Raw genomic sequence first — 15,909 nt, 5'->3', positions numbered from 1 at the left:
TTCTATACAGCTTAAAGTGACATTTAAAGGCTTAACTAGGCTAATTAGGTTAACTAGGCAGGATAGGGTAATTAGGCAAGTTATTGTATGATGGTTTGTTCTGTAGACTATTGAAAAAAATATAGCTTAAAGGGGCTAAAAATTTTGTAATCATTTAAAACAAATAAGACTTTCTCCGGAAGAAAAATATTATCAAACATACTGTGAAAATTTCCTTGCTCTGTTAAACATCATTTGGGAAATATTTATTCAACATTCAAAGGGGGGATAATAATTCTGACATCAACTGTATATTAAAACTAGTAAAAAAGCAAATTAGTAATATACAAAATATTACAGTTGTACATATGAAATTTACTTACTTTATTATGTGTATGTATGTATATATATATATATATATATATATATATATATATATATATATATATATATATATATATATATATATATATATATATATATATATATTACCAGTTAAAAGTTTGGGGTCAGTTTTTGATTTTCATGTTTTTTTTTAAGAAAATTATTCTGTTAATTGAGGCGGCATTTATTAAATGTAAAAAATTATTTAATTGTTAAATATTTATTAAAATTTTAAATAACTGCTTTCTGATTGTATGTAGTTTCAAATGAAATTATTACTCCAGTCATTACTGTTTTATTACTATTACTAAAACTATAACTATTAGTAAAATCTGGACTTTACTAGAACTTCTATTAAGTGGCTTTGACACAATCTACATTGTAAAAGCATTATAGAAATAAACATGCACTGAATTAAAATTAAATTAAATTATAATCTACTTTTGAACAGTTATTTTATAGTGCAATAACATTTCATAATTGTACAATTTGTACTGTATTTTTGATTAAACAATTGCAGCCTTGGAGAGCAGGAGAAGCTTATTTTAAAACATTTAAAAGTCCTACTGACCCCAAACTTTTGACCTGTAAAATATATATAAATAAATAAATATATAAATATATAAATATATATATATATATAATGATCTTCAAATATATCCATTCACAATGCCTTTAACCCTTACCAAGAAAAGAACAAAACATAGCTGTCAATGCCTTCAGTCTACAATAATAATAATACAAAATATAGGTCAGGTCAGTATCCTCAGCAGTAAATAAATGGAGAACTTTTAAGCAAATGTTAACGTTAGGAAAATAATTATATGCTGACATAAATAAAAAGTTAAAAGTTTTATGAGATGGATGATGTTGGTGATTGTATGGGTGTTAATAGCCAGATTGGGTAGCTATACAAGAACAAAGAAAAATTAAGACCTGTTAAAAAAGATTTAAGACCTACAACACAACATTTCAGTAAATTTAAAATTTAGCTTTTGAGATTTAAGAGATTTTAAGACTCCACGGACACCCTGTAATATGAAATCAAAAAACATAAAAATAAAACTATTCAAACTGTCCATCACTCTTAAAGTTATTTAATGCTAATTAAGTAACATTGCATATAGGTGTATTTTTATGCAAAGTGGAATGAAAATCCAGCGTTACACCTCCTGTACATGAAAAGTCAAAGTGCTTATTTTGCCATACAGTCTATAACAACCTATTCAACGTTGCATGACTCCAGTTAACGTCTAGGTTTGACCCTGTAGTGCATGTAAAACTGCCAAACATCCAAATAAATTTACAGTTCTGCACATGTTGGCACTAATGACAAGTTGGACAGAATTTTCCATGCGCACAGTTTTCATCTAATTCAACAACGATCCCCATTTACAGGAAAACCTGAACCTTCGCTCTCAGCTAATGGCAAATGGGAATTGTGAAGGTAAAAAACAAGAGGGCCACTTTGTGCAACCCTGAAACACTCACTCTTGTGGTGGGTCTCCTGAATTTATTACAACATAAATTGATTTTTAAATACGCATACGAATTTTATCGCTGTGCCATTCCAAGACAAACGCTAGGCTCTGCGATGCATATTTATCAGGCCTTTGCTCCGCTGAAGGGCTCGCTTTATGCCACCGCTCCATGAGCTGACATGGGCCATCAATGAAAGCCCTGTGTCTGTGGGTTGGTGTGGAGAGCCGTGAACACCTGAGCGTCCAAACAGAGACCACATCAAGCCTGGCGGACGAGAAGGCCAAAGACACGCATCGGGAAGGGAGAAAGCCCAGCGCTGTTAGGCTAACAAGCCTCACTACACAAACTGTGGGCAGTCGGGTCTGCGGCAGGCAGCGTTTAGCGATCAGAGATGCAGGAACTCTCATGGCCGACTCATTACGGTCATAAAAATGCAGAGCTTTGTGCTTGATTAGCGATTGGAGGTAACTGGGACATGCGATGTGAAAGAGTGTGGTTTCAGAGTTCTAAGAGTTACTGTAGATCCTGGACTTGTGGAGATTGAAAGAGGCATGATTTATTTTATGGATACACTAATAAGGAAATTGTGGCTGATGATTATAATTCTTTAAATTAGACAGATTTATATTTCATTATGTGTAAAAAATGATAGTTATTTGAACTGACCAGGGCTATTTTCATTAACTAAAATAATTACTATAAGAAAAATGTTTGAAGTTGCTGCAGATTTATTTCCATAGAATTTTATACAATTACAGTACTGAATTTAGAGATGCACTAATATGACCATTTTGGTCGATATCAATAATATAATTCTTAGGGATGCACCAAAATGAAAATTCTGGGCCAAAACTAAATATTCTGCATGTACTTGGCTGAAAACCAAACCAAAAATGCTTTGTAATAATTATTTATTATTGAATTAAATACTTTCCCAGTATTGGGTTGCAGCTGGAGGGCATCCACTGCATAAAAACATGTGCTGGATAAGTTGGTGGTTCATTCTGCTGTGGCAACCCCAGATTAATAAAGGAACTAAGCCGAAAAGAAAATGAATGAATGAATTAAATACACTTTTAAAAAATGCTGGGCTGTGTTGGGTTAAATACAGGAAAACACAATTGTTTGATTAAAAAGTAATGTAAATTTAATTTAAAAAAAGGTTTGACTATATTTGACACAGTATTGGGTCACAACCCAGCATTTAAGTGCAATATAAAGTAATTTATACATTTAAAACCTTTGAAAATTTAACTCAACTTAAATATACAGAAAAAAACGCCACAAGATCAGGGAACAAATTAAAAGGCGTCCTTTTACCAGCATTGCCCTGACAGCACAGTAGCACTATTGCATGCAGCAGGAACAAGAATACTACATAGAAATTTCCCATCATCGCATTATTTGAACAGATTTTAAGTAAAAGGCCACCATACTCTCACTAAAATACTCAATAACAGTTTATCACCACTGCTTTGTTTCCTGCCCAAAGCTCCAGTGTTATCGTACCTTCTTTGGCAACATAAGACATTTGCTATACCCAGGAGTAAAACTAAAAGTCATGAAGTCTCCTTTATTCCTCATGTTTTTAAAACTGTTGTATAGATAACTTATTATTTATAGTGTTTGATGTTGTTTAATTATTGTTTTTACTTTGTTTATCATGTTATATATTAGTATTTTTATTAGTTAAATATTGTTTCGACTGTGTGTTTGACGCATTTCAGGGAATTGTGCTGCAATACCCTGTCCTGTCAAATTTTAAATAAACTAAACTAAACTAAAACTATGCTTTCCCAGTGTGCGGTTTATGCAGAGATATTCCTACAGTATGTCCATATACACAAGCTAGTCGACGTGAGTTCTGCTGCTTTTGATTCACTATGATCACAATGCACTATGACAGTAGGGAGAGGGAAACCAGCGCACTGAACACTGCTGGACAATGCAGCGCAGCATAGCCTTTATATTGGCTCACATTTTTGCCAGTTTTATTTCTTTTGAACGAAAACCCAAAATGATATTTTCACCTATAATTGTTGGTGCCAGAAAATTTGGTGCATCCCTAATAATACTTTATATTTGTAAGCTAATACCTGCTAAATTTTGGGCCTTTATATATATATATATATATATATATATATATATATATATATATATATATATATATATATATATATATATATATATATATATATATATATATATATATATATATATATATATATATATATATATATATATATATATATATTACCATTAATATGATTTTTATGAAACAATCAAATACTGCAGACAACTGATTTGTATAAACCTTAACAAAGACTTTAGAATACACAAGACGTGTCACTCGTAGTTTTGAATAAGGAAAAGTGTAACGGTCAATATGGCGAATGAAGCCCCGCCTGCTAGGTCAACAAACATACCAGAATCTCAGCAAATACTTGCTTCAGAGACATAAGAAATGTATCCACATAAAGCTTGAAATCTGTGCTTTTAAATGAACCAACTACACTTGAAAACAAAAGTTCCTTGGTTTTGTAATCTGTAGGAAACGAACGAGAGGTACAGTCCATCCTGTCAAATGCACATCACATGACAGCAACTATTTAAACACCCACAAACTAGTAAACAAAGAGTCGCTGTTATTTCTGGAGGAGATTCGCCATCAAGACCAAGTTGTAAATTACTTCAGAAGACCAACGCGATCGGACGAGGCATTATTCAGAGGATGATAATATGTAGACGAGTGAAATGACTTGCCTTAAAGAGACTTTAACCTTAACCACAGAAGTCAAACAAACACCAAGGAAATACCTTTTTTCTTTTTCAAAAATAAAGTCTTGTCTTATTCATCCCTAATATCTGTCCCTTAAGAGTTACTGTGGGTGGCTGAACTAAATCAAAGCAAGAGTATGTGCCAGCTTCATTATTAACAAATTAGTTCAAGCTGTTGAGGTTAACTAAATCTTGAAAACTGTAATCAAATCAATTCAGAAAGTTCGAAGAGCATGGATTTGTGGTGCCAGGAGTTACTGTGGGTGGCTGGACTGCATCAAAGCAAGAGTGTGTGCCAGCTTGATTATTTACAATCACAGGTTTCCTGAGCAGACACCCTACTACTGACTTCCCCTTCATCCACTCTCACAGTGTTACCCATTCACAACACCGTATTTCTCCTTCAAACTTTGGACTAGAGCCGAAAACCTGCTTGGCACCGGGAGACCTGCAACCTGCACGGCCTGGTTCACCCCTAAAAGATTACGCAACGACATGCAATCACCATCCTCTGGGCTTCTTTTAACAATGTCGCATTATTGAGCCAGGAGTAATCGGTACCCTACAAGATCAAGAACATACACCCGTCCATTACATGACTAATTGGATCACATTACAAAGAAGCAGGAGGGGGTACATAGCTGCCATAACACATCTTTGAAAACAAAGAGCAGGGATGAAAGACCTGGCATCACAGGGAAGGTAAAAAAAATATATATATACCGTATGTCTCCCTCCAAACACTGTATTTCCCTTTTAAGGTGAGGTTGGAGGGAAGTTGAATGTTACTTATAACAACACATCACACCTGCAGCCCAATCTGAATTAGAGGCCGTAAGAGAAACGGCTCATATATTGTTGAGATGGCTCATGTTTACAGGCTCTTTCCATGTGAGTCATGTTTTATATACAGGTGAAGATTGAAAAACTATTTCCTTGATGTCAAAAGCTTGTAAACTACTAAGAATATATTGTTTGTTTATTTTTAAGCTAATAATAGTAAATACATTGGAACAGGGTTTTATTGTTAATTAAAGCTAAAAAAAATTCATTTTATATTTTTAATATTATATATTTTTTATATGTTAATATATATTTTTTATAATTATTATTATTAAAACAACTAAAACAAATTATACTTAAAGAAGCGTATATATATATATATATATATATATATATATATATATATATATATATATATATATATATATATATATATATATATATATATATATAATATTATTATTATTATTATATTTAATTATTTAATTAGGACAGTAAGGTCTGACTTTGCTTAGACCAAAGTTTAGTCACTTAACAGAAATAATGTACAGTATAGAATATAAAATCATGGTGCTTTCACAATTAATGTTGTGTATGACTCCAATGAGCTTGGACGACTGCATCCATACATCTCTACGATGACTCAAATAACTTATCAATAAAGTCATCTGGAATGGCAAAGGAAGCGTATTTTAAGTCTGAAATCACAACGACTCACATTAAACAGCACAAATAAGCAAAACAACAAATGATTTATCACTCATTGGCTCATTTGTCCAACTTAAAAAACAGATAGGCCTGTGCAAAACCTCATTGGTTGAGCTAGAAGTTGACAAGTCGGCCTACTCAAACCAACAGAGCAATATTTTTAAAACACCACAAAGCCACAGTGTTTACACTCTTGGAGAAGCAGCGGGCCAAATAATAATAAAAAAATAATAAAAATTTAAAATGAGCCCTTCAGCATCAACTGCCTCTTTAAATTAAAGGTCACTAAATCACAATATTCAAATTGCATTTGTTACCTCATGTTAAAGCTGCCAGACTGGTTTAAGTCCCGCAAAACATTGAACAAAATATATGACTGACTAGTATAAAGATTTTTTAATTTTTGTGCATTGTGGCATTTCAAAAAAGGCTGTGATTTTCTTTTCTGAAAGGTTTCATTTATTCATTTTCTTTCAGGGGCTTGGGGGTCGCCAAGGCATTTCAGCTTACGTTTTACACAGCAGATGCCCTTCCTTTTTTTTTCAAAAATTTTTTTATTGGGTTTTGTTTGAACTACAGAACAAAATAAATGAAATAAATAAATAAAATAAATAAATTAAATTAAAAAGTGAAAAGACAAATGGTTAAAAATGTGAAAATAAATATGTAAATAAATGACATATATTCAAATAATAACAGTACATAATTAAAAAATAAATAAATAATAACAATGTTCAGTGCATTTTTGTATCTTGCATTTCACAGCTTTCCTGTGTTACTGGTTAAATGAATTTGTTAATTGTTGCTGAAATGTAACACATCTGAACAATACAAGAAGACACCAACAACGGTTTAAAAGCTAAAAAATCTAAAAATCGTACACCTGGTTTAAAAAGTGTTGAAAGGGGGTCCATATTTTATAAAAATCTTGCAATTTTCCTTTAACAGTTTATGTCAGCTTCTCCAGAGTGCGGATGCCCTTCCTGCTGCAACCCAGCACTAAGAAACACCCAAACACTCTTAGACACTAAGACCAATTTTGCTTATAGCACATGTCTTTGGAATATAGGGGAAACCGGAGCAACCGGAGGAAACCCACATGAACACAGGGAGGACATGCAAACTCTACACAGAAACGCCAACTGGCCCAGCCGGGTCTCGAACCAGCGACCTTCTTGCTGTGAGGTGACAGAGCTAACAACTGAGCCACTGTGCCGCTTCTAAAAGGTTTGCTAAAAAAGATATCAGCATAAACCTTGGATAAGCAACTAAGACACCAATTGACTGAAACTTTTCCCCACAACAGTAATGTTCATTAGATTTGACAATACTGTCGCAAATTCAACATTTTGACAAATTTGTGACTACTAAACTAAAAGGTGATGGTGTGCAATATGGTATATTGATTATACAGTAGTGTAGTACTGAGCGTGTGTAACTCACTGTCCACTGGGCTCATGTAGTCAGGAAGATGAGCGGCCGCAGCACCCGTCTGCATGAGCAGGTCTCCGTAAGGGCTGCGGTGGCTGGCGATGAGGTGATAGTACTCTGAAGGGTTTGCTCCAGGAGGCGGAGGAGGGAGGCCAAACAAACTGCGCTCCTTCAGGTGCTCATGGGTCACTGCTGACACAGAGAAAAGGTTAGGATTTCAGGAGTCACAAGCTATGTTTCCATCCAACTAATTTTATGCACACTTTGGATAAGGGCATAAAAAAAAAGTTGATGGAAGCGCCAAGATGCACATAAATTTTGAAAATGCACATCAAAAAACATGCTCATAACTGAGTAGGATAAACTTTTTATTCGATTAGAAAAGATGTGCATAAACTGCGATGGAAACACATTTACCGAACAAATTCCACTATACGCGTATTAAAAAGGTCACGTGATTTTGTTATAAGAGATCATGTGATGATAAAAATGCGCGAATGAGCATAATGAGCACATGAGGATGAGCACATTGTAAAACACCTGAAATGTTGTTTTGGTTATTATAAAACGGCTCAACCATTTCAGTATTAGTGTTATTGAATTATTAATGACATCCGCCTTCAAATGCCACTGCGCACTCACTGCATGTCAGGATTGCCTTCTGAGGCACAAGTCACTTATTAAATGAAGAAAAGATTCACACAGCTTCTCTTACCGCAACAAATTCCATTTTTACTGTTGATAATTGACGCCAGTTAATCTGGAAGTGAAGATTTTGTTCGCTTTGACTGGTTGGATGGAAACTGCTTTATTCACACGTCTTTTATATGCTAATCCAGTTTTGCGCATAAATTTAATTAGCATTTTTGGATGTAAACATAGCTAGAGACACACAGAATCTAATTAGTTATTAGAAATTAGTTCTTAATATTTATTACTTTTTTTAAATGTAATGCAAGTTACTTTTTTGTTTACTTAATTAGCCTGCTGAATTAAAATTAGTTGCATTACATCCCGCTAGTGTTGCCAGATTGGGCGGTTTTGAATTTATTTTTGCGGGTAAAAAGTTACATAGGCGGGTAGTGAAATTTTGGGCGGTTTTGCAACAGCGTGCCCACCACCCCTCGTCTGCCCTTATAAACCTGTTTTGATCTCCCAAAGAGATGTCATAGTCCCCGTTCTTCGCATCCAAACGCTTAGAACAGTGTAGAAACGCTTATGATCCCTCTTCCCGACACGACATCTCAACCCACCCCCCTTACCTCATGATAGGTTATTATAGTTTACTGATTGTTGGGCAGCGCTTTTTGGTTTTCAGCAGGTTTTTGACAGTTTTTGGGCTGGAATCAGTCAGCTACATCTGGCAACACTGCATCCCGCACATAACTCAAAAGTAACGCAACGCATTATTTGGCATAATAGTAACTAGTTAACTAGTAAATCCAACTAGTTACTTTTTTGGAGAGTAACTTAATATTGTAATGCATTACTTTTCAAAAGTAACTTTCCTCAACACTGGTTATGAAAACTATTACGTTAAAAAAATCTTCTTTCCGTTAAACAACACTTGGGAAATATAATAGAAGAAATAAATCTATATATATATATATATATATATATATATATATATATATATATATATATATATATATATATATATATATATATATATATATATACACACACACACATACATAAGTATATATTCAGTTTATAGATATGTTACATCCCACACTCAATTAAAAAAGTAACTCAAAAGTAACGTAACACATTACTTACCATAAATATTAACTAAGTAATCCAACTAGTTACTTTTTTGAAAAGTAGCTCATTATTGTAATGCATTACTTTCAAAAGTAACTTTACCCAACACTGGTTATTAACTATTACGTTAAAAAAATCTTCACTCCATGAAACGATACTTTGGAAATTTCGAAAAGAATAAAAATTTTGCAGGAGGGTTAATCAATTTGACTTCAACTAAATACATATATTCAGTTTATAGACATCTAAAATATAAACGTTTTAAAAGTATATCGCACTCCTTCCCACCAAGTTTCTTTCCTAAACTAAATTTGTTAACACATGCACCTAGTAAACCCCAATCCAAAGGTGTCAAATGCAATACACGCAAGCGATATATTTATTTTTCTTTCTGCCTGGGTCAGATAACCATTAGTGCCTCCTACGTTATTTCCTCTACACTCGCCCACGACCAAGAAATAACAGTGGTTCACGTCCATGTTGTTTAAGTTATAGGACGCTCAGGAGGGAGGAGGGTTTCACCTCATTCTTGCCTGCTTGGCCATTCATACCATAACAGCTCTATCAGGAACAATTAGGCCCCAGCGAGGTTAAAAAAGAACAGGCGTGTGTTTGTGCTGGATTCATGGCAGAACAAGGCCGTTTATTTTCTCCACGCTCGCCGGATCGTATAACTGCGTCCCTAGAGGGGCTCCGAGAGCGAGTGAGGAGGGGCGCAGCTGAAAAAGCCCTGCGGCGAAGGAGCGATGAAGGCAGATCAGCAGTCTGAACACTGCTTTGGGGCTGGGGACATCTTCACCAGTCTTAATCAAGCTATTCTTCATGGAACTTCTGGCAAATGGAGAGCTTGACTGACTTGTGCAAGAATGAGGCTCTGTCATGAAGTTATCTGACCGTTTGAGATGCGGATGCAAAAAATGTCCTGTTTATCTACATGGGAAAATGATCACTCATAAAAACTCTGCACTGTAAAAAAATGATTGCTTCCTTATTTTTTTTTGTGGAATCAAATAAACTTTTCTAGTCACCTCAACTGAATAAATATATTAAGTTAAACTTTGCATAACTTTAAAAAAATGTAGTTGAAACCTGATTAACTTATTAAAATAAGTTAAAGCAACATCAAAATAGTTGTTGTCTTGACTTTTTTCAATTCCATTTTTTACAGTGTGTGTATTGTACTGTACTTATTTATTTTCAAAAGTCACTTCAATTGCTTTGTTTATACTTATTTCTGGTTGTCTCATAATGTAATTCTCTTGGATCTTTGTTTTACTGGTTATTATTATTATTATTATTACTATTATTATTATTTATATCCATTTTGGTGTCTTATATGTGTGGGATCTATATCCCAGACCATTCCATCCTTCTGGTTTTTACCTCTGAATGTGTAATAAACTATACCTCTGTTATTCCTTTGGACCGTGTTCCTTGAATCATAAGCTTTTATCAGAAAAACAAACTGAATGCTGTTATTTGTATAAATGTCCAGATTACAAATCATCTTGAATACAGTTTGTGTGAATGTGCAACTGAAGTCAATTCTGTCTGTTCACTTTCAAGGTTTGAAATGATCTTTTTCACTCACTGACCGATTAGGCTATACTATATTTTTTTATTTACCAGCCATTCAGAACGTCTACTAGCCAAAAGAAATCATATAAATAATAAATAATAATAATAAGAAGAAATAACCAGATTGCAGAATCACACCACTATGTACATTCAAAATTTCCTCATCATTTACTCACACTCAGGTGGTTGTAAACTTGTACAAATTTCTTTCTTCTGTTGAACAAAAAAACTAGATATTCTGAAGAAAAAAGAGCCACTGACACACATAGTACTAGAAACAAATCATACTATGGAAGTCAATGGCTGCTTTTTTTTCTAACATTCATTATTAGCATATCTTCCTTTATTTTCAACAAAAGAAATCACTTGTTTAGAGTGGAGAAAGATGGCAGGATTTTCATTTTTGGGTAAACAGTATCTTTAGCATCATTCATTTTGTGTAAATTACAGACATCCCTCACACACCAAACTTATTATTTTTTTTTTTATTGGATGGTGTGTTAGTTTGAATCACATCACTATGCACATGGGACGATAACCGATTTCAAGGTTTACCAAGGTTTGGAAACTCAAGGTTTTAAAACCGCCAGAGTTTTCTGTTATACCGTTCCTAATACCGTTCCTAAGGTATATGCCCATGCCTACTATGCCCATTCCAAATTTCTTCACCCTCACGCTCAAGTGGTTGTAAACTTGTATTAACTTCTTTCTTCTGTTGAACACAAAACAGAAATTCAAATATTCTGAAGAACGTTGAGGAAAAAAAAACAAACAGCCGCTGACACACATAGTACTAGAAACAAATCATACTATGGAAGTCAATGGCTGTTTTTTTCTTTCATTTTTGAAAGTTTTGAGAGTTTTCATTTTTGGGTAAATGGTATCTTTAACATCATAAATTCTGTTGTAAATTACAGATATACCTCACAAATCAAATGTGTGAATGTTTATTAGATGGGCTGTTAGCTTGTAAAGTGATGTTTCCTGACAAAAGTCAATGTAACGAATTGAGCCAAAGCCTCTCCTTCCATTGACATCAATTCCAAAAAGTCAGTTTGCTCTCCCTCAAAATGCATTCAGTAAAATAATAAAAACACCCCAAAATATCATGTCTTGAAGACAATTACAGTAGCCAAGCATTTAATTCTTTGATGAGAACATTTTGGTTGACTATATGATGGTAAATGTTTCTCGTTAAGCCCCACAATTTCACCTGTGCATAGCAATTAAGATGCTAGGACACTTTTTGTATAAAAGTCTTGACAGGTTAGAAGTTTGTAGCCTATTAACTGTATCCTGGGGCTTCAAATGAAACCAATAACAGACAGCATGTGTCCAGACAAACAAATAGAACAAATGGAACGCACTGTACTTGGATGTCTGTACATCTAATTAATAGAACACCAACAATATAAATCATTAAATGTTGAATCAACAAAACTTCAAGTGATGGACAAATTCATCTTTCAACTTTTAATTAATCAAGAAACTATTTATACAAGTGAAGAGCAGAGATAAAGAGAGTTGTTTAGTATGGTCTTGATCAGGGCTGTAAAAAAAAAAACTACAAAAAACACAGTCCGAGTTTGGTATTAAACTATTATCGAATAAAAAGGATAGTTCACCCCAAAAATGAACATTTCTTTACTAAATACTACACCAATACCAATAATATTAAGCGTTTCTAAAATTTTTTTAATTTATTTCTTCTGTTAAACACAAAACAAGAATAATAAAAGTCAATGGCTGCAGTTTTTCAACATTCTTCAAAATATCTTCTTCTGTGTTCAACCGAATAGGGTTTGGAATACTACATGATTTTTTGTGTCATCATGTAGGATTTATGACATTACCACTGATTGTCTTAAATGTGTGAACAGTTTTTTAATCAACATTTACATCTACGTACTGTAGATATTAAAAATAACACAGACTAAGTTAAATGTGCCTGTAACTTATTCAAATTACATGACTGGATGGTGGGGCCTATGTTAGTAAATAGAAACCATTGAATGGATTTAGGAAGGTTTTAAATGTATATTTTGTGAGAGTTTTTTTAATAACTCTCAATGATTTCGGATTTGGTAGAACTATCCCTTTCATGACTCGACTACAGGACTGACATTTATATTCTGCTGGTGTGTTAGCATTCCCTTAAATTACACAGAATTTTGGTTCAAACATTCAGTTATTCACATGCAGGTCCTTTACGTGACACCTTTTTACAGTGTAGGTGAAGAAGACATGAAAAAAAAGGCTTTTTAGTTCTTATTTGGATTCACTGAGGCTGGGTTGCTTCCATTATCTCTACTTCTATTCAATCACTAACACAATCTTTTCCACATTGCTTATTTAAGTGTGAAAGCAGAGGCATTAGTGTTAAGAGATTGTGCTGGGTGACTTATCTCTGGTTTGGGCTGCTTGTTCTAAAGAGTAACAATCATGAGAAGACTGGGTTTTTGGTAAGAGAGATAATGCTAGGGACAATGTTTTCTTTCCCACTATCATCCATTTACAAATTTAGGCATACGTAGAGGTCTACTGTAATGGCCTATTAGGTGTCCAATAAAGGGGGGTTTGTGAAGCAGCAGAATCATTTGTATTTTTTCTCCTTGACCAATGTTTGTATTATTCCTCCTATGCTGTATAGACCATTTTGAGGGATGTAAACAAAAACAATGGTCCCCAATGAATTTCATGCTTTATATTTTTATTTTCTACAGCTTCTGAGAATTCAAAAAGAGACACATATTGATTTACAATGTTATGATAGCTGTTTTAACATTATGTTATGATTGAATTGCCTCTTGTTACAGTTTTGAAATAGTTTGATAACAAGCAAGAAATGTGCATGGGTTAAAGACAAGACCATACTGAAGTGGTCTTAAAACACTAAAACACTGTCAGGTGGTATTGTGAGTAAGTTGAATATGCTCTTGGATAACAAAAACCACACATATGTTTCCAGTAAGCCATGGTGCAGAAGTACCAAGGGTGACCTGTCTAGTAGTTATGATTTACTCACCCTTATGTAATTCTGAACCAGGGTGATTTTCTTTTATCTTTCAAGCCCAAATGAAGACGTTAGACAGGATGTTCAAGTGATAAAAATGAAAGCAAATAGCTCCCGGTGGCAGAAAAATTTTATACTGAATTTAATATCATGCGGTACAGCAATGCCAATTGCATAATTATGAAAATATGAAACCGCTGACTGTGATACGATATCATTTCTATGCAAACACATTTACTAAATACATGTGATTGATTGAACAACATAAAAAAATATTTGGTAAATGTGTTTCCATGTAAGGTATCCTATCATCCAACCACATCATTTGATAAAATCACCTACTATTTTTGTCAGCAATTTATTAGAAAGTAACAATTTTGTTCTCTTCAGCACACTGGGTCAAAGAGGTGCATTGTTGGCAAATGTTTAAAGGCAATTTTTCGCATAAGATCAGTTCGCATCTATGGATGGAATCAGCTATAGATCATTTTTGTAGTGCTTCGTTCAATTTTTGGTCACTATTCACGTACAGAATCAAGAAATGTGAACATTCTGCAAAATAATATTTTGTTGTTGTTGTTGATAATAATAAAGTAAAAAATAATACAAATAATACATGAGGGTTAATAAATGAAAATATTAATTTATAGCCAAATAAAGGTTTGGGATCAGCAAAAACGTTTTGGTTGCATTTAATTGATCACAATACACAAAAATAAGAACTTCTGAATTATTAAAATAACCTTTTTAAATTTTAACATATATTTAGATAAAATTTATTGCTGAGCTCAGAAAACAATTAGCAGCAATTTTAGCCCCTCCAATTCTCTGACTTATTTAAATATTAGTTATTATTAAATTTCTTTTACAAGATTCTTTGAGGAAGAAAACATAAAACGATAAAGAACAGAATTTAACTGAGAATTTGTTTTGTAACATTTATTCTATTTTATTCAATCAAACCTTGGATAAGCAATGTAAAGCTTGCGCCTCCACACCAACCTGTTGAAGACACTAATTGACTAAAACTTCTCCCAACAATAGTAAAGTTCATTAGATTTGACAATACTAGCGCAAATTCAAACTTTTACCCCTCATTAGCTTTATTTCCACCCAAAAACGCAAATTAAATTTATGCGCAAAACTAGAATATAGCATAAAAGACGTGCAAATAAAGCAGCATTTCCATCCAATGAGTCAAAGAAAACTTCCTGATTAACTGGTGCAAATATCAAAAATAAAAATAGAATTTACTGAGATATGAGAAGCTGCATGAATCTTTTCTTTAATAAATTACTTGCGCCTGAGAAGACAATGACAAGCATTTGTTGTTGTATTTATGATTAAAACAAGATTTTGAAGATCTTAATATCGTATCATTTTGATTGTCTAGTAAATCTATATGGATAATATGGATATATAACATTATTTTTTTAATCTAAATTCTATTCTCCAGTGTTACAGATTTTTACAGAACTCTAACACATAAATTTTCTTGCTATTCAACCAATTTCTGATGGATAAAATCAAATCTCACCTTATTATTTTTTCCACTTGTTAGTCAGAATTATTAGCCCACCTTTGAATTTTCTTTTCTTTTTCAATAATTCCCAAATGATGTTTAACAGAGCAAGGACATTTTCACAGTATGTCTGATAATATTCTTTCTTCTGGAGAAAGTTTTATTTGTTTTATTTTAGCTAGAATAAAAGCAGTTCTTAATTTTTTAGAAAACCTTTTAAGGTCAAAATTATTAGCCCCTTTATGCTATATATAATGCTATATATATTTTTTCCCATAGTCTACAAAACAAACCATCGTTATACAATAACTTGCCTAATTACCCTGACTACAATAACTTGACTAATTGCCAACACGCAGTGAACGTGTGGTGGCGCTTGAAGACGTGAGACATGAAGCATAGACGCTCTTAACAACTCCCGAGGTCATTAATATTATAATAACACTAATACTGAAACGGTTGAGGCGTTTTAGCATGACCAAAACAA

At 33.3% G+C, this 15,909-nt stretch overlaps 1 protein-coding gene across 2 annotated transcripts in view; it reads right to left on the bottom strand.

Annotated features, from left to right (window-relative positions):
• gli2a (GLI family zinc finger 2a) overlaps positions 1-15,909 on the bottom strand; it is a 154,565-nt gene that overhangs the window by 37,959 nt on the left and 100,697 nt on the right. For both annotated transcript variants that reach the window (XM_056465650.1, XM_056465651.1), the window contains exon 5: positions 7,558-7,734. In XM_056465650.1, the coding sequence (XP_056321625.1) occupies positions 7,558-7,734 (177 nt within the window). The remainder of the gene's footprint in view (positions 1-7,557; positions 7,735-15,909) is intronic.

Source organism: Danio aesculapii, chromosome 9, assembly GCF_903798145.1.
Source record: "Danio aesculapii chromosome 9, fDanAes4.1, whole genome shotgun sequence".
Taxonomy (NCBI): Eukaryota; Metazoa; Chordata; class Actinopteri; order Cypriniformes; family Danionidae; genus Danio; species Danio aesculapii.
The sequence above is the reverse complement of the archived record's forward strand: the minus strand, read 5'-3'. Positions and strand labels throughout refer to the sequence as shown.